The sequence below is a fragment of the Astatotilapia calliptera genome, chromosome 11, assembly GCF_964374335.1.
Source record: "Astatotilapia calliptera chromosome 11, fAstCal68.1, whole genome shotgun sequence".
NCBI lineage: Eukaryota > Metazoa > Chordata > Actinopteri > Cichliformes > Cichlidae > Astatotilapia > Astatotilapia calliptera.
The window spans coordinates 22149262-22169026 of NC_137432.1; the positions used below are offsets into that span (position 1 = coordinate 22149262).

A 19765-nucleotide genomic window follows, 5' to 3' on the forward strand; every position below is an offset into this window, starting at 1 on the left:
AGATATTTGTTGAAAGTGTTTAAGTGGCGCTTCACCTCCCCATGCAAAGTAGCCCCGGTGCTGCATTTCACCTGTATTTATGAAACTTTGTATCCTGTATTGTCCTAAGATGTACAAACATTTTTACCATAAGCAGACAGGAAGTTGTGATTTATGCACAATTCTTGCAGTTTCTTAGTGTCACACTTGAATAAACCCTTCCTAGAGATTGAATTAGATCAGTGGTGTTGAACATAAGGCCCAAGAGTCTTTGTCTAGTGGCTTTACCTTTGGATGTATAGCTCCAAAAAGCTTCTGCTGCCTTGAAGTCATGCCATTGTCAATCATTTTAGTTTCAAGATTCAGTTTTGGTGCCTTTTTTGCCAGTTATACTTTAACAACTGTCAGAGATTTAATCTGATCAACTGGTCAATTTAATCTAATGATCTTGAGTTGTGCTGAAATGTGAAGGTTTTTAGTTTAGATTGAAGTCATGCTTGCTGAGAGTTTAGGCCTGGAGACATCTGTGTGCTAGTACAGAGTCACCCTCACCGCTCCACCGAGTGGTAACAGCATCGTGTAAAAAAACCTCTGGTATACATGATATTTTCATTGTGGATTCAACACAGTATACAGCAGTGTTCTCATAATTAGTGTTTTCCAACACCCTCTAGTGGGCACAGGAAGTGATGGATTCGTGCTCCTGGGAATATCACAACCATAGCACGTCTCAACAAGCAGGAGGTGTGAAGGCTTGAAGCTTTTTAGTGGAGAAACCCTAAACAGTGCAGCGGCAGTAATGTACCACATTTTCCTGTATTGTATCATGAAGTCCTGAACAGTTTAAATGCACAGACGGTTTGTGTGCAGGGTGAATAATGAGGGAAGTGGTCTTACCACAATTTACTCACCAGTATCGACAAATCTTGCTAAACTCACTTGTCATTAGGCTTTAGATTGTATTGCTTTTGCAGGAATTTATAACATATTACATTCTTGACAGTGACGTGACCTGTTACTACCTGAAAATAAAGGTTAGTGTGAATATGACAGTAAATGATGAAATTATGCAAAGCAGGTGTGGTACATTTCAATAAATTGCAGCATGCATTTCCCATTTTTATAACAAAATCTGAAGAAATGAGAGGTGTCTCAAGACTTTTGCACGGTACTGTATGCGAGCTGTGTACTAATCGGGTACGCACTTTTGTCCTGTGCAGCGCAGACAGCATCAGCAGTGATGAGGAGGAGATGAGGACTCTGGGGAGCAGCGGCAGTGAGAGCAGCACACCTGACAAAACAGCCACGGCTGCCTCCATCTTTACTGAGCAGAGCAACCTGGTCAGCAAGTGCAAACGCTTCGAGCAGAAGTATCGCATGGCACTGGAACAAAAGGTAGCATCAGTGGGAGTTTCATATTAGTGTTAATTTACGATGACGGGGCAGGAAGGCAGTAAATGCCAGTGTGACATTTGTTTTTGTTTTCTCACACAAACAAATATTCAGCTTTATGTTATATCTTCATTGTGGCTCCTTGCTGTGGTTGTTCCTGATTCAGGGTTCTTGTTTGTAGTGAAAAGCAGGCCATTCAGATGCATGTGCTGAAGTTAATAAACCAGATGTGTATTTGTTTGCCTCAGGGCTACCTGGAAGAACTTGTCCGTCTACGAGAAGCCCAGCTGTCGGAGGCTGTGTCCCAAAGCAAAGCCCTTCAGCAGAGCCTGGCAGACACACACCTCTCCCACACACTGGAGAAAGAACAGCTTGAGTATATCATATTGGAACTACAGGACCAATTGTGAGTCCATTCTGGTGTGTGTTTTTTGTTGGTGTTGGGTGGAAAGGTTTACAGTTGCTCCAACTGTGAGTTTGACATTCAAGACACAGCAAGTAGCCTGAAGGTTGCAGGTGGTTTGTTTGTTGCTGAATCTATTGCAGTCAGCGCTGCTTCAGTCAAACGGCATCAGCTTTCCATTAATATTCTGAGACAGTGATTCCCAACCGAGTGCCATGTGGGGGCACTCTGGCAGTAGCCTGTCGGTATGTGGAAAGATTAGCTGAACTAATGAGAAAAAACAGAAATGACAGTTTAATTACAAAATTGCGTGGAGCTCAATAGGCGTGAGCAGAGAAGCGTCGTGGTCTTTGGGTCTTTCACTCCAGCCTACATTCTCTCGCCACATGATGCCGGGAAATGTCATGCACCAGGAGGAACCCAAGACCCCCTGCATCAGCGAAGGGTCTGAAAATGGGTTCAAGGATTTCCTCAAGATACCTTATGGTATTTAGGGTGTTGTTGCCTAGCCTGTAGAGGTCTGTTCATCCACCCATGGATATGTCTCTCCACACCATAACTGACCCACCACCAAACTGGTCAATGCTGAAATATGTTACAGGCACCATAATGTTCTCCACGGCTTCTCCAGAACCTTTCATGTCTGTCACTGGTGCTCAGGGGCAACCTGCTCTTATCTGTGACAGCAAATTGGGCTCTAAATGCTGGGCAGTGAACATGGGGCCTTCTAGAGGACATTGTGGGCCCCTAGTGGACACCCATGAAGTCTGTTTCTGTTTGTTTGGTCAGAGACATTCACATCAGTGTCCTGCTGGAAGCTATTGTGTAGCTGTTCCCAGTGCTCCTTCTCTAGTTTAAAAAAATCCTGATTCTTCTTCTGTTGTCCTCCATTTGTCTATTTTCATGTAATTTTTTAAGGACGCACTACACAGTACTGTATCTGGAAGAAAAAACACCCATAAAGATTAGTCTCTAACATTCTTCTTTCATTGTCAAAGAAACTGGTTTTAGTAGAGACAGTGTGCCGGTACTGTGGCCCAGGCCTGAATATGTCAAAACGTTTCCTGTGGGATTGCAGATGCCCCCAGAAAATGACTTTTCCACTCGCACCACATCCTGGCAACTGATTGATGAGCTTAATTTCCTTTACTATTGTTTGTTTATGTTCCTCTTGAAATGAAAGGATAGCAGCACCGTATTATTACATATAAGCAGGCTGACATGTTAGGCTGATGTGGTGAAGATTGTAAATTGTACAGTTTCCTGCAAGATTAATTTACAGTTCTTTTTAGTGTTGGTGTTAAAGGTATCACAAGATTGATTTAAAAAGTATTTCAATTATTTAGACATTAATTTTTTTTTAAAAAGATGATTGTGACATTAGAATAAATATTACTTACTTTGTCTCGTGTTTTCAGGACAGTGCTTAAAAACAACGACTTGCGATCTAGACAAGAGTTAACAGCTCATCTGACCAATCAGTGGCCATCTCCCGATGCCATGGATGCCAATGCTGTTGCCTTGGATACACTGCTGTACAGGAAGACTACAGGACAGTGGGAGGAGTATGTACAAAGTCCTTGTAAAAGAAAATCTTCAGCCTACAAGCATTTATTTGGACGGTTATTTTGAAGTGTTTTCTACATTTGCTTTTATTTTCATGGTCAAACATAAGGCCCAGGGGCCAGAATTTGCCCGGCAAAGGCTCCTCCAAGGCTCACTGGATGGCTTTGGAAAACGTGAAGGAGGACATATATTTTTTAGTTTTCTTACAGCTTTTACCTACAAGAAAAACCTCCCCTATTGCCATTCATACATAAACAAAGTAATTAAGTAAAAGAAAAATAACTAAATGACAGAAAAGGTCCTCTTCTTGTACTATCAATTATAAAAAATTCAGCTTTTTTTAATTTAATTTTTACAATGGGTCCACTTAAAAAAAAAAAAAGCTACTAGAAACTTTTCTGTAACTTAACTTAAATGTTTATCTATTAATATTGACAGATTTCTTTCATTTACTACAGCAGAATTTCTTTATCATGTAGAAAACAGAAAAAGAAGTTAAAATTGCACTTTTTTTATATTCATTTGGATTACATGTATATTTCATAGTGCTGTCAGCACGCTAAACGCGTTAATGTAGTCATCATGATTAACGCGATTAAAACTTTGAACTCTGTCAACCCGTCTGGAGTGCAGAATGGACAAACTTCGGACAAACTGCCCGAAATGCGTTGACAGCGACATTCCAGGGATTTTGAGACAGTCTGCGCTCCAGGTGAGTTAATTGTTAATCGTGTTAGTCATGATGCCTGCGTTTAGCTGCATTAACGCATTAATGCCAAGTCAACCCCACACGGACTAATCTACGTTAACTCGTTAATGGGGATTTGCCAATTTTGCGCTGACAGCTGTAATATTTAAACATCTTTACAGATATTCAAGTTTTGCTGGTTTCGTCAACTTAAGATCAAAGTGGGATATATATGGCCCACAATCTCTGCAAGGCCAATAGTACAATACCCTGTGATATGCAGACCAAAACAGTAAATATTTATTATTCAAACTTTTGGGTTCAGTTGAAAAAAAAGTTTGAACAGCCAGCAGGTGGAGCCTCTGTCCTCACGAAGGAACAAGTTAATTATATCTGCTCTCATTTACATCATTCGTGTCGAGGAACTTTAAAAATAAGCAAGAAGGCAAGGCAAGTTTATTTATATAGCACAATTCAACAACAAGGTGATTCAAAGCGCTTTACAGAGACATTAAAGAACAAAAACAAATAAAAAGCATGATTTAAAATTGATTAAAAAACAAACAAACAAACAAAACACAAAAAAACAAAACAAAAAACAGTAGGTAAAATCAGAACAGTAGATAAAATCAGTAGTTAAAATGTAAGTTTTGAAATTTAAGCTTAAAAGTGTGGATTTGGTGTTTTTTTTTTGTTTTTTTTTTCAAATGCAGCTGAGAACAGGTGAGTCTTCAACCTGGATTTAAATAAACTGAGTGTTTCAGCTGATCTGAGGCTTTCTGGGACTTTGTTCCAGATATATGGAGCATAAAAGCTGAATGCAGCTTCTCTGAGTCTGGTTCTGACTCTGGGAACTGATAAAAAACCGGATCCAGATGACCTGAGGGATCTGGAAGGTTCATACTGGGCCAGGAGGTCACTGATGTATTTTGGTCCTAAACCATTCAGAGCTTTATGGACCAGCATCAGAACTTTAAAGTCTATCCTCTGACGGACAGGCAGCCAGTGTAAAGACCTCAGAGCTGGACTGATGTGGTCCACTTTTTTGGTCTTAGTGAGGACTCGAGCAGCAGAGTTCTGAATGAGCTGTAGTTGTCTGACTGATTTTTTAGGTAGACCTGTAAAGATGCTGTTACAGTAATCAAGCCTAATAAAGATGAATGCATGGACTAGTTTTCCCAGGTCCTGTTGAGACATCAGATCTTTTATCCTTGATATATTCTTGAGGTGATAGTAAGCTGATTTTGTTATTGTCTTAATGTGTTTTTCTAAGTTTAGGTCTGCATCCATCACTACACCCAAATTTCTTGCCTGGTTTGTGGTTTTTAGGTGTATAGATTGAAGTTCTCTGAAGTGAAGTGAAACAGAAACAAAGTGTTTCAAGGCTTGATGTGCTGAGTGTTCATGGATGCTCTTCTGCATACCTTGATTCTAACAAGTGGTTATTTGAGCTACGGTTGCCTTCCTATCAGCTTCAAGGAGTCTGGCCGTTCTCCTCTTTCAACAGGTCATCTTGACCATGGGTAAATTTGCTGAGATGCTTACTTGTGATTGGCTACTTGGGTATTTGTATCAGAATACTTTCCCTAGGGGAAATTATTATTATTGTTATTATTATTAATGAACAGGGGAACAGCTGTTCCTAATAAAGTGTCAGTGACTGTATATAGAACATTGTCTTTACACAATTTGAGTCCGTTGTTACGTTTTAAGTTTGTACACAAACTTTTGTCTTGCCCTAAATTACCAACACAGTGTATTTAAATGGCTTTTGTCTCATGAAGTACTCGAAGTACTGCCATCAAAAACTCATTCAACTGATGAATTTTTTGGTCCTATCAGCACCAATTATACTGTGTGGCCTTTATTGATCTTTGTCCATTCATTGCAGGAAGAGTTTCCAGAGTCTGGAGCAGCTCTCTGCAGACATGAGCATTTCCCAGAATTCTCTCGAACCGTCCAACATGCTGAGTCTGGAGGCCAGGTCAGCCAGCTCAAAGTGGACTCACCAAGGTACGTCTGCACCTGGTAGCAAGCACTGCTGTCTGCGAAGCTTTCCATCGCTGGTGTGAACATTTACTGTACGTCTTGTCATCCAGGCAAAGAAGAAACTCCTTCTCTAAGAGGTCTGTGTGGCTCCCTGACCTCAGTCACCAGCTACAAGTCTCTGGCCAGCCTGAGGTCGAATGAATGTTTGGCCAGTCCTACAACAGAGGTCAGCAGCCCAAGTTTCACTCCTTCATAGGGAATGAAGAGTTAAAAACGCCTTTTGGCCAGGGCCAGATAATCCAGGAACCTTCTCCGTTTTGGAAATTGTTTGTAGAGGTTTATGTTATGTATGTGGAACTTGAGGATCTGGTGTAGCATGATCCAGCTCCATCAGTCTGAATGACGTCTTAATAATGTTCCACACCGATGAAATGACAGAGGATCTTCAAATGGAACTTCATCAGTATATGTTCAGTGTTTAGTTTTGTTTGTTTTTATCTGTGGAGCATTGTTGATTTCTATTTTAGGAAGTATTAGTCTGAATTATGTCACTTTACAGCCCAGAGGGGGCAGTGAAAAGGCTGCGCCTCTCTTAGGCTCTAGAGATTATACCATACTGAAAATACTGACTGTAGGTCAGAGGTCTGAGAGGGAAAAATGAAAGACTACAAACCAGAGTGTCACTGAATTATTTTCTGTTGATAATGGGATGTATTCATATTTTTGGTTCTGTTGGTGGTGCCATAAATCACCCTTTTCTTCTATTTGTGATGGTTAATGTGCCTGTTTTGTCTCAGTACGTCATCAGTGTTTGGGATGAGGCAGTCTTTGTTGTTTGGTGTTTTTCTTCAGTTTTTCATCAGCCTTATGTTGCCACTGTTGTGTATCACGTGGTTTTGTTCTCAGGTAAGGATCACTATGAGTAATAACCACCCCAAATTTCTGGGTTTTATTTTAAAGTTGAGCTTTATTCCCTTTAATTATTAAAATGCAGTATTTCACTGTAATGGCTGGTTACCGTGGATAGATCATTGTTTAAAGTCTGTGTTGCGATTCAGTATGAATACAATTTGTATTGTTGGTAACTAAGCCGTGTACCTCAACACTAAACTCATTACTTTTTGCCTTCACCTCGTTCCAGCGGTCGTTTGCACAGACATACAGCAGATGTTTTACTGGATTTACCTTGTTATTCTTTATTTGAATAAACTACACTGAAACACTGACAACTTGATGGTGACATTTGAGTTTCTTGTCAACAGCAACAGGTGTGAGGAAAAGGTAATCGGGTATAGAAAATGACACATTTTCATATAGTACAATCTGAATAATGCTATTTTATTTACACTCACGCTGTAGTGGCACTCTACTGTGCAAAAGCAAGGAGACGTTTTAGGGATTCTCACAACACAGAGGAGTGAAATAGAGATCTTGTGTCTCCAATTTAAGGAGTTCAGGCACAGAGCACATGATCTCAGTGAGATACATGGAAAATATATTACTAATAAAAAGTCTTTCTTTGATATACTAGCTCCTAAACACGCCTGAAATGAACAAGGTGTAGATGAAAAATATTTCTTTCCAACTTCACACAGAATCTACTGCATTCAACAAAAACAATGTAAAAATTAATATGAATAAATTCATATCGATTCTGATCATCTTTAATATTTTACAATGCAGGAAGACAGACAGTTGTTTTTTTTGGGGTTTTTTTTAACCCCATTTGTGCTAATGTTTTAAATTTGGCAACATTAACTTTATCATGCTAAAGATCTGCACTGCAAAATGAAGCATCTGGCTCATCCAGATAACTTTAGAAGTAACACTGTGCAACTTCTTGGTTGACTTGCACTATGAAAGGAGAATATGGATTCACCTCAATGCATTAACTGCTCAGGCCCCAATAAATTTATCTAAAAAAATACCATCCTTTCCTTGATCTCATGGAGCTCGTTGTGCGGACAGTGAAAACTCTATATACAAACAGACAAGGAGTCCTAAAGCCCTGAGGTTACTTGTTCACCTTATATATACGTCTTAATTATTGTTAAAGTATAATTTAACATCATTCCAACCCCTGACTTTGCTCAATAACCTCAAGTTAAATCTAAGTGGTTTGACAGTACAACCCTCAGGTGCGGTCTAGCAGTAGCTGTTGTAGCGTGCGTCGTTCTTCCAAGGGAAATCTGTCAGGGGTTGGTCTGCAGTGGTCCATGTGTCCTCTCTTTGTTGTGTTTTCGGAAAAAGGCCTTTCCAAACTCATAACTGCTGATCATGATGGCACAGGCTGGAGCCACTTTTATCACCCTGGGGAGAAAACCTGATAGAGAAACCACAGGTATGAGAAGAGTTTATATACAGTCTAAACAGAATGTATGCACTCTTTCAGTAATAAGGTTTCATGTATCAGGACATGAAAACAATCGGGCCCTTAGCAAGTCTTAAAATAAAGGTAAATACAACCTTAAGACGAACTATAAGAGAGGACATATATGTATGTATTTAAGCCAAAGCACAGAAGCAGCGTGTGAAAAAGTAAGCACACACTTAAACTCCTAATTTCTATGGAAGCTGTAAGTAGCAGCCAAGTGCTACTAATCAAATGAAGTTTTTCAGCTGATCAGTAAGTGTGAGCACCTCTAAAAGACCAGTTGGTGTCAAGTATTCACGTGTGTTCGCACAGTGTCAACGAAAAAGCTGCTTCTCTCTAAAAAGAGAGGAGGCAGCATGACTTGCATACATCTGAAAAAACCGCAAGACAGACGAGACCAAACTGGACATGTTTGGCTATAACGCATAATCCCACATCTGGCCAAAAATCACAAACAGCATGTCAGCACAACTGTGTCATAGGCTACGTTCACACTGCAGGCGAAAGTGCATCAAATCCGATTTTTCTGACCCTATGCGACTCATATCCGATCATGGTATGACAGTGTGAACGGCACAAATCCGATATTTTCAAATCCGATCTGGGTCACTTTTGTATGTGGTACTGAATCCGATACATATCCGATGTCTTAGAAATTGACTGCTGTTTGATGGTCATGTCGCATTAAATCCGTCTTTCCGTCACTGACACAAGACAGACGCCAATTATCAGCTCCGGAGAAGACATCGTGAACGCTTCCTGGACATCCCGTGAAACTGTTGGGAAGACAACGTTGGAGAAACGTGAACATTTTATTTGTACTGTATAATCTGCAGATTCTGACAGAAATCTGCAACTATCCTTTGAAGCACCGCTCCTCTAAAACAGCAATAAGGATCATTATTAGGTTATTTACATTATTATGTAAATAACAAAATAACTTAAAGCAAAAACTGGGAAACGTAAAGTCCGAAACAAATCTTTATATTAAGGCCATCAGTCAAACAATATTGTTTGCTCTGGGTCTAAACAGAGCGCGTTGTGTGTGACGTCTTCTTTTGCGCATGCGGGCCTGTTGGATTGTGTGTCCACAGGTGTTTGTACTTTGCGTCGTAATAAAATGACGGTAAAAGGCTCCGCCCACTTCCTATCCATGTCTTACCATGCAACGACTCTGTGAATGGACTGGAGAAGTGTAGTGGTAGAGTCCTCCGTCTGGAATGAGATATGTGTGTCGACTTTTTATTCTCCCTTAAAATTATTATGCCATAACGCTGCACAGAGCAGCTCTGCTAACAGGTTATGGGCCCAGAGCAGCAGTAAAGAGATCCTGTAACTGCCAAAGGAAGGGCAGCGTTTCCTGAAACCGCAAGTTACCGGCAGGTGTTAAAAGTTTGGCACGATTGAGTGAGTAAGCGTTTTTGTGCATCATGAGCAGACGCACGGCAGAGTCGGGCAGTCGATATTCCCGTTTGCAGTTTGATGGAGATGAAAGGAAATATGAGATATGGGAAACGAAGTTCCTTGGTCATCTCAGACTACAAGGTTTGAAAGATGTCATCTTAAAGGCTGAGGGTGATGAAGAAGCCGATGGTGAAGATGATGACAAAAATGCAGAAGCATATGCAGAGTTGATACAATTTCTGGATGACAAAAGTTTATCGTTAGTTATGAGAGATGCAGTTGATGACGGACGGAAAGCCCTAAAAATTTTGAGAGGTCATTATGCAGGAGTGGGCAAGCCAAGGATCATAAGTCTGTACACCGAACTTACTTCTCTCACAAATGAAAAGAATGAAAGTGTGACGGACTATATTATCCGAGCAGAAGCAATTATCACAGCGTTAAAAAATGCGGGTGAGTCATTAACTGATGGACTTCTGATCGCAATGATAATGAAAGGTCTACCAGAGACATTTAAACCCCTGATTGTGCACGTTACACAGAGCGAAGCAAAAATCACATTTTCAGAGTTTAAAGTAAAACTCAGAAGTTATGAAGAAACCGAGAGAATGCGTGCGGCTGTAACTGATGACAACGTAATGAGGACAAAAGTGCAATTAGACCAGGATTCTACTTCATGGCGAGCAGATGACCGAAGATCAAAGAATAATGAGATTGTGTGTTTTAAATGTGGACTAAAGGGACACACTGCAAGAACGTGCCGATCCAGAGTATGGTGCAGTTTTTGCCGGAGTAGTACACACAAAGATGCGACCTGTAGAAGGAAGCTAAGACGGGATGAAGCGAGAGGGGTTGTGGAGAAGGACTACGCGTTCAAGACGGGCTCCGAACCCCAGAGGGTCCCGGACGGCGGCCAAGAGATGCTGAATAACCAGCTACTGGTGGATACGGGAGCGACGTCACATATCTTTACGAAGATCGAGAGTTTTAAGACTTTTGATGACACATTTCGACCCGAGGCTCATTGTGTAGAGTTGGCTGATGGAAGGCGGAGCAGAGGAGCTGCAAAGCGGCGAGGAGATGCTGAGATAAGTATGATTGACAGTAAAGGACGCAGTCACAAGGTAACATTGAAACAAGCACTCTACATTCCATCGTTTCCACAGGACATTTTGTCAGTAAAAGCAGCTACTAGTAACGGAGCCACTGTGGTTTTCAAACACGGGGACAGTTTTCTTAAACATGTTGATGGAACAAAATTCCCTATATATGAACACGAGAGACTGTTCTTTATAAACACTGTGCAAGAGTTTGAAGAGAAATGTAATGGATGTTTTGATATGCAAACGTGGCATGAAATTCTAGGACACTGTAATTATGAGGATGTTCAAAATCTGCAAAATGTCGTTGATGGAATGGAAATTAAGGGTAAAATCAACAAAAATATGCAATGTGAAGCCTGTATACAAGGGAAGTTTACTCAAACTAGGAACCGAGAACCAGATGAAAAGGCCAGGGCAGCATTAGAGTTGGTACATACGGATTTAGCTGGTCCGATTACGCCAAACTCTAAAGAAGGGTTTAAGTATATTTTGTCGTTTGTTGATGATTATTCAGGTGCAACATTTGTATATAATCTGAAACACAAAAGTGATACAACTCAAGCAACTGAAAGATTTATTGCAGAGGTGGCGTCATATGGGAAAATCAAGTGCATTCGTTCTGATAATGGAACTGAATTTACAAGCAGACAGTTCAGAGATTTATTAAGTAGACACGGCATTAGGCAGGAAACTTCGGCGCCATATTCGCCTCATCAAAACGGAACAGCAGAGAGGAACTGGCGAACACTTTTTGACATGGCGAGATGCATGTTAGTTGAGAGCGAATTGCCAAAGTCTTTATGGCCATATGCAGTACAAACCGCGGGAGTGATTCGGAACCGATGTTTTAACAAACGCACAGGTCAGACAGCGTATAAGATGTTAACTGGAAAAAGACCTGATCTTTCTAGAATGAAAAAATTCGGATCATTGTGCTATGCTTATAAACAAAATAGGGGAAAGCTGGATCCAAGATGCGACAAAGGTGTTTTCTTGGGATATGACAAAAATAGTCCAGCATATTTGATCCATTTCCCAAAAACCGGGAAAGTTGAAAAGCACAGATTGATAAAAATACTAAATCCCGCGACAATGGATCAACAAACACAGAGTGATCAGATGTATGAAGATGAGGTTTATGAATCCAGAAAAGATGGTGAACCCAAACAGACGAAGGATGAGGATATTCCAGATGGTAGTGAAAGCAGTCAAACTGAGTCCGAGGTTAAAACTGATGATAAAGTAGATGCTGGAGCTACACGTTATCCATCCAGAATCAGAAAGAGACCTGATTATTTGAGTGATTATATCACGGATGTGAAAGAGTGTGAAAATGAACAGATGCAAACCAGTGTTGATTATTGCTACAGATTGTTGTGTGAAATACCCACATCATTTAGCGAAGCTATTGTGTCAAGTGAGTCAAAAGAATGGGAAAGAGCGATGAATGAAGAAATCCAATCCCTTAAGGAGAATGACACATTTACTTTAACCACTTTACCAGAGGGTAAGAAAGCAGTGGGGGGTAAATGGGTTTATGCCGTTAAAAAGAACTCAGACGGATCAGACAGATATAAAGCTCGATTTGTGGCTAAAGGTTTTAGTCAAAAAAAAGGAGTTGATTATGAGGAGACTTTTTCACCGACTGCTAACTTATTGAGTGTGAGAGTTTTGATGCAGAAAGTGGTTCAGGATGATATGTTGGTTCACCAGATGGATGTAAAAACCGCCTATCTACACGCACCAATAAATGAAGAAATATATATACAACAACCAGAAGGTTTTGAGACAGAATCAAGTGAGACTAATAAACTGGTGTACAGACTAAAGAAATCACTTTATGGGCTGAAGCAATCGGGTCGTAACTGGAACCAAACCTTACATGACTATTTAAGCAGTTGTGGATTTAGACAAAATATTGCTGATCAATGTGTGTATTCAAAAGAAACTGAAAGTGAAAAAGTAATCATCATAGTGTGGGTGGATGATTTACTCATTGCAGCTAACAATGAAAATGTGCTTTCAGGCGTGAAAGAAATGCTCTCTTCTAAATTCCAAATGAAAGATCTGGGGAAACTTAACCATTTTCTAGGAATAGATTTTCTTCAAGAAAAAGAATGTGTCAAAATGTCACAGAAACTATATATTGAGAACATTTTAAAGAGATTTAACATGCAAAACTGTAAGCCAAGGTTAACACCTTGTGAACAGAAATGGACTCATTCTGATAAATTCGAGACATTACCAGATGTGAGGAGATATCGTGAAGCGGTAGGATGTCTTATTTATCTGAGCTATTGTACGCGACCTGATTTAAGCTATGTTGTCAGCAAACTGTCACAACATTTCAATGCGCCAACTGTTGATGATTGGACAGCAGTGAAACATGTTCTGAGGTATCTAAAAGGTAGTCGAGGAAAAGAACTGTGTTTTAGGAAATGTTCAAGTGGAAAACTAGGTCTACAAGCATACAGTGATGCAGATTGGGCATCCGATGTTTCTGATAGACGCAGTATGACAGGTTATTGTGTAAGCCTAAATGAAAATGGTCCTTTGATATCATGGAAAACCAAAAAGCAGACAACTACAGCACTATCAACTTGTGAAGCCGAATACATGGCATTAGCAGCAACAATTCAGGAATGTATGTATTTGACTTATTTGATTCAAGATCTTGATGAGTTTGAGTATGAAATACCTATGATATTGGAGGACAATCAGGGAACAATCGCTTTGTCAAAAAATCCAGTGAACAGACAAAGATGTAAACACATTGATGTGAAATATCATTTTATAAGGTCAGCTGTACATGAAAGGAAAGTGCTCATTGATTACTGTCCAACTGAGTCAATGGTAGCAGATATGATGACGAAACCAGTTTCAAAGTCTAAGTTAGACAAATTCTCTGTATTTGTGTTTGGAATGTAAGATGTTTTTTTCGGAGGATTGTTTTCCCCAACCTGTGTACAAATGGGGGTGTTGGATTGTGTGTCCACAGGTGTTTGTACTTTGCGTCGTAATAAAATGACGGTAAAAGGCTCCGCCCACTTCCTATCCATGTCTTACCATGCAACGACTCTGTGAATGGACTGGAGAAGTGTAGTGGTAGAGTCCTCCGTCTGGAATGAGATATGTGTGTCGACTTTTTATTCTCCCTTAAAATTATTATGCCATAACGCTGCACAGAGCAGCTCTGCTAACAGGGCCGCTTTGAGCGTTCACACTAGAGCGCGTTTGCTGTCGCATTTTATTTGTAGTGTGAACGAGCAGACAAAAAAAATCAGATTTGATCAAAAAATCGGAATTGAGCATTAAGACCTGCAGTGTGAACGAAGCCATAGTGACTGTCGAGCACAGTGGTGAGGCGGTCATGATGAGGGCTGGTTTTGCAGCCACAGAACCTGAGCACCTGCAATCATTAAATCAACCATGAAATCCTGTGTATACCACAATGTTCTTAGCTGAAATAGGGTCATGCAACACGACGACTGAACCTAAGAACAGCAGCAAATCTACAACGAAATGGCTGAAAAAGAAAATGAAGTCAAAGTCCAGACCGCAAACTGACTGGAATGTGGTGGCGACCTGAACAGAGCTGTGCGCGTTCGTGCAAATGTTCGTAAAGCTCATTTAATGGAAACAGCATTGTAAAGAAGAGTGGGCCAAAATGTATTTAAAGTCATACAGGAAATTATTACTTCATGTTACAGCAGCTAAAGGTGTTTCTACAAGTTACTAAACAGTAATATGGTATGTATGTAATATGCTGTTAATCTGAGGTTGTATTTACCAAATGTAAAGGTTGGCAAGAAGTGAAAAACTTTCATCATGTCCTGAAATGTAACGCTTTAGATTTGAAAGAGGGTGGAGGTTGTTTTTACAGCGAGTGTTTATGACTACCTCAGACTCGCCACTCACTGAGTCAAGGGTCAGTGAAGTACTTACCAGCAAACAGCCCTCTAAACCCGTTTTCTGCCACAATCCTGCACATCACATAGAAGGTGGAGGAGGCCTGACCTGGCACTGCAAACACAAGAGCACCAATTAGCAACAAACAGCATCATCCAACCAAAAACAGAGCACAAGAGATGTGGGTTTAACAATAAAAGGCAGCAGCTTTGCCTCACATATTCCATCACATCCTTACAGATGAGCTGAGAAATATCTTCATCGCTATGTTCATCTGAAGCTGTTACACTCTCTAAACTCCTCTGAGTTAGAATTGTTTAGGACAATCTTATCCTACACTGTGAGTGGATATTCTGCCACCCGTCTTCATTGAGACCGTTTGATGTTTACACCGAGTGGTGCACACTGGCTTAATGGTGTTTTTAAGGAGCACATGCAGGAGGGCCTGTTCCTCACTCAGCAGTCTTTAAAGGGCAAGGCTTTGAAAAGAGGAGTGGGGTCTGAAACAGGAGAGAAGGGGGCGTCTACAAACAGCTGGAGCAGCCATCACCATCATCCACAGAGGAGGAAGCACACACTTGAGGCACTTATTTGTGTTGCTTATCAGCACTGAGAAGGTTTAAGTGCTCCACAGGGCTTGACTTGAGATGCTTGTCGACTGTCACTTGAAAGTGTTGTGGCCTCTTAACAGAATGAGGAAGCCTTTTTGATGAGAAGTAAAATGTTTTAAAGCTCATTGTTGCTTTTATTTAACTCTGCAGACTTGGGTTATTTACCATGCCAACACAAATATGAACATATAGCATCAACATAACCTCCCCAAGTAGCTGCAGATGTACATTTACAATCTTCAGAAGCTTTAATTTAAAAGAAATTAAGCAGATTTACAGTTCTTTGCTTGCAGCTCTCCAAGCTCCACCTGTTTTCTTGTTTTGACGACATCAAAAGGCAAAGTTACAATAGATGCAATCTGAAAGAAATGACAAAAATGAAATAAGAAATGATACGCTGTAGTTTACTTCTGCTTTTTTGCTATCAAATATGTTTATCTGCAGGCTGGAAGTTGAATTCTGTGGAGTTTTAGACGAAAAATTAACTTACAGATCCTGAAACAGCTCCGGATACAAAGGTGATGGTCAGCGTGGGTTCTGTGATGTTAGACAAGCCACACAGCCAGCTCTTGCCCATCTCGTAGTTGTACCAGTACATGGCTGAGAAGGGAACGTCTCGGAGAAGCGTGGGCCCCAAACCCCTCCACAGAGACAGCCAGCCCTCTTTGGCCACTGCTGAGCGGATGCACTGGGTCAGCTCCCTGTACGACTGCTTCTGAGACTGCAGTTTAGTGCGGATCAACTCCAGAGGACTGATCACCGTCACCGAACCCACTTTCACACAGAGGAGGAAGACAAAGCAGTTCATGAAGTGATTTGTTAGTGAAAGTAACATGCTGCTGTGGCACTTTTAATGATTGAGCCTCTTTTTTCTACTTTAATAATCACTTACAGGCCTGTAAGTTAGACTAAAAATAACACTAACATTTTCTAAATAAAATCTAGCTTGTTGGATAAAATATAGGAAGCCAAGACCACGGTGCAGAAGGTAAGGGTGGCTGGCCTTGAGACCCCCAACATTGTTAAAATGCTGATGTCTGTTATTAGGCATTATATGGCATATTTCAGTAGCAGTAGGACAGCAGTCAGCTCACCTCTAGCAGTAGCTCCTGCAAGGAGAGGAGCCATCTGAGCATATTCTCCCATCCTGACCCTCAGTGCTGCACAGAGCTGGTCGTAACATGTGAAGTAGATCACTGTCGCTGGGACTGCCATCACACTGGAGAAGGCACATAACAGAAAGCACATAACAGAAGGTACATAAATCATGCCTTACTTATAAAATTTTCTAAGCAGGTAAAAGACAGCCACAAAAATGCATCTAAATTTAAAAACTGTGAAGAAAGTTCTGTTTAATGATGCGTAACATAATTAAATATTTGGTTACGATCATTGAAGAAACTCTGAGGTGGCTCACTATGAATAAATACCACATCAAAGGAAAACACTCTGCTGTAATCACCACTGACCCACCACAGCTCAATAACTCAGGCGCCCAATCAGGAAATAGAAAAAAATAGACTTTACACTCACAGTGTTGGAGGCAGACCGCTCCATAATGACCTGATTCCCTCACGCCGTACTATGTTGACAAATGCATCCTGCAGAGATTCAGAGTTAGGAGTCAGTGAAGGATGATGTGCTCTGTGGCACTCAGAGGTTTTGTACTACAACACCTCTACTTAATACAAGCAGGAACAGTTCTATCAGCCACTAAAGCTAAGTTTAACTTGTCAGACTGCTAACTTTAAAACATTATACAGAACAAGAAGCTCACTCTCTGCACAGCATTTACTTTTAAGGGAACATTATTGGATTTTGTATATATTAATTTTGTTTTCTGTTTCTTTTTAAATTTTACTTTAAGAAGTTTGTAGTGCAGTAAACTCCACAGATGTATAATTTGATTATGCATCCATTCTGAAAGAGCAGGTAATGGATAATAAGTACTGATTTGTAAATAACTTCAGCTTATTATCTATTACACTGCAGTATATTTCTAACTAACTGGACAGCTCATTCTCTGATAATACTTTCTTTAAAGACATAATGCCTTTTGGAGTCAACTTGAAAGAAAGACAGATGTGAAATGTAAAAGTCAGGTCGGAGGTCAAATGTGCCATAATATTTAGATGAAATCTATAATGTGATATTTAGAACATGTACAATTTCTTCATTTTGCCAATAAAAACAAAAGCAGCAGAATTTAAAGCACAGTTTTACAGATAAATGATATTTTATGAAGATTAGACCTTATTTGATCTTGAGGAAAAGTTCATAGGTCCAAAGTAACCTGATATGTAAAATCTCCATCCCCAAAGCTCCCAAACAAAGGCAGTAGGAAACATAGTGGTAAATAGCTCTATAAAGCCTTCTTCTCAATCTGCTGACCTTGAGTAGAGGTCAAAGGACAAATGTGACATTACATTTAAAATCTTTATAAAAATAATATAATATTTATATTATATGTTCCCACTACACACCACACTTGTCACAGATTCTACGTTATAAGGCTTTTTGTCAATTTTCGACCATTAAATCGTTAAGTTGACCTTGACCAAGGTCAATTAACAAAGCAAGGCTTAATGAAGCAAGGCTTAAGAAGCAAGGCTTAATGAAGCAAGGCTTAAGAAGCAAGGCTTAATGAAGCAAGGCTTAATGAAGCAAGGCTACCGTGTTTACAGACAGAACGACACACAAACGATACTAAAAAACATGGCAGAAGGTAATTATAGAGGTAAACTGAAATGTGGATGTAAACTTTTACCAGCGTGCCACTAAAGTGACCTGGAGCTTTGTACCAGGCCTTGGAATTCCCATTTTCACATATACATATGTGGTCCATAAGTCCATTGCAGTAGACAAAGCATTTGCCTGAAAAATATTAACATCAACATTTAATACAGTGACATCAAACGCAGGCCGGCTGGATGTTCAGGTCAGCAAAATGCGAACATTTCGGTGAAGTTGTTACTGGCTAAACCAATTATTGAGTAAAATTCACTGCTGTTTCTAGTGTGGTAATGTGAAGCTAGCAGTACAACAAGGGTATGAAAATGTATGAAAATATAAAAGCAGTTTTGGAGCTTTGGATGTTTCATTGCAGGTATTAAACTCATCCTCCTTCACTGTTACACCGTCTCCCTTCCATTCACACACATGTATTCTGACTGTCCTGCCTCCACCTCTCAGGCTCTCTTCTAGCTGCTTCCTAATCCCACTCCTGATTCATATAGGTTATAAAGTTTATAAAGTGACAATTTATACTGCCCCTTAACTAAAATTAGTTTGACTCTCCTGGTTTAGTATATAATGGAGCCACAATAAACATAAAGACAGATCAAATGCTAAAACACAGGGACAAATGACCCTTTTTTAAGGGCCTCACATGGTTTCTACCTCTGTAATATTTCCAAAAAGTCTGCTATGGAAATAAGTTGATCTTTATTATTACTTTAATAATGCTTGTTTTTGCATGCACAGTATCACGGTCTGATATATGTAACATAATTTAAAACACAAATACAGTCAGTCAACACAGTGTAAATTCATTTCACCTTTGGGAAAGGGATTTTTCTGTGCTTGTAGCCTGATCTTCACAACATCCAGAGGTGTAACTGTAAGAAAAAAAAAAAAAAAAGCAACTCAACATGATTGCCTGTGTTCAGGATGTTTGTCACAATTTTCATTTAATCAGAGAACAAACAATCAAAGCAGCAGTTCAGGAAACTTCTCCAAACCTCCGATTGATCAAAATAATTTTATAACACAATAACAAGTTGTACCTCACAAACCACCAGCTGAGTGTTAGTTAATAAACAAAGGCATGCTTATTGTAATGTAATAAGCTGAAGTGTAGGTGCCTCACCAAACAGCGACGTAAGGATGGCACCGGAGCAGGACGCCACCATCTGTTGGAGGGGAGTAATGGCGCCGGTGGCAGGAGGAGCAGGACTTTCATTATTCATCCTGTCTTCATAGAAAACAAACAAACAGACAAACATTTGATTGCTTTTAATACGGCTCATATTTAATATTCACACAATAAATCATGACAAGGCTACGATCCCTAAAAAAATTACATGACAGGTCTCTGGCTAACTTTAGCAAGCTAACTAGCACAGTTAACTCCTTACCTACCTACTAAAGTCAGTCAGAATCAGCGACGTCTTTCGTGAACACGAACATTCCTCTCGGGGTTTAAACTATCCTCCTACTACGCCAGTTCCTGCTGTCCTAAAGTCTTTGAAAGCATAAACACGTGTGAAATTGCACCTGGGTAGTTCCTGACGCAAACAGAGCGTGATGACATAATTTAATTTCCAGCTGAGCACATTCCTTGACTTT

General features: G+C 40.1%; 2 protein-coding genes across 5 annotated transcripts in view; one reads left to right on the forward strand and one right to left on the reverse strand.

Moving 5' to 3' along the window:
* The window catches only part of rundc3b (RUN domain containing 3b), a 19660-nt gene extending 12414 nt beyond the window's left edge, over positions 1–7246 (forward strand). The window contains exons 7-11 of the mRNA XM_026184070.2: positions 1200–1374; positions 1620–1777; positions 3193–3339; positions 5920–6041; positions 6128–7246. Coding sequence (XP_026039855.2) covers positions 1200–1374; positions 1620–1777; positions 3193–3339; positions 5920–6041; positions 6128–6273 — 748 coding nt within the window. The 3' untranslated portion in view covers positions 6274–7246. The remainder of the gene's footprint in view (positions 1–1199; positions 1375–1619; positions 1778–3192; positions 3340–5919; positions 6042–6127) is intronic.
* Positions 7188–19742, reverse strand: slc25a40 (solute carrier family 25 member 40). 4 transcript variants are annotated; one of them, XM_026184066.2, is made up of 10 exons: positions 19559–19742; positions 19287–19391; positions 18976–19035; positions 18186–18292; positions 16952–17019; positions 16513–16637; positions 15909–16192; positions 15696–15777; positions 14844–14921; positions 7188–8340 (listed from the first exon to the last, which is right to left on the reverse strand). In XM_026184066.2, the coding sequence occupies exons 2-10, from the start codon at positions 19384–19386 to the stop codon at positions 8210–8212; spliced, it is 1035 nt and encodes a 344-aa protein (XP_026039851.1). In that variant the 5' UTR covers positions 19387–19391; positions 19559–19742; the 3' UTR covers positions 7188–8209. The 4 variants fall into 4 exon arrangements, with proteins under 4 accessions (XP_026039851.1, XP_026039853.1, XP_026039854.1 ...); XM_026184068.2 differs by having other exon boundaries at positions 19287–19387; positions 19559–19711; XM_026184069.2 differs by having other exon boundaries at positions 19555–19693.
* Positions 19743–19765: the final 23 nt, after the last annotated feature.

What these genes read in the sequence shown, in the direction of transcription:
- slc25a40 (XM_026184066.2), bottom strand. Translation starts at nt 19,386, where the DNA reads ATGAATAATGAAAGTCCTGCTCCTCCTGCCACCGGCGCCATTACTCCC. An exon ending in CATCCTTACGTCGCTGTTTG is followed by an intron (nt 19,036 to 19,286) that starts GTGAGGCACCTA and finishes TTTTTCTTACAG; the next exon opens with TTACACCTCTGGATGTTGTG. An exon ending in GTTTAGAGGGCTGTTTGCTG is followed by an intron (nt 8,341 to 14,843) that starts GTAAGTACTTCA and finishes TTTCTCTATCAG; the next exon opens with GTTTTCTCCCCAGGGTGATA.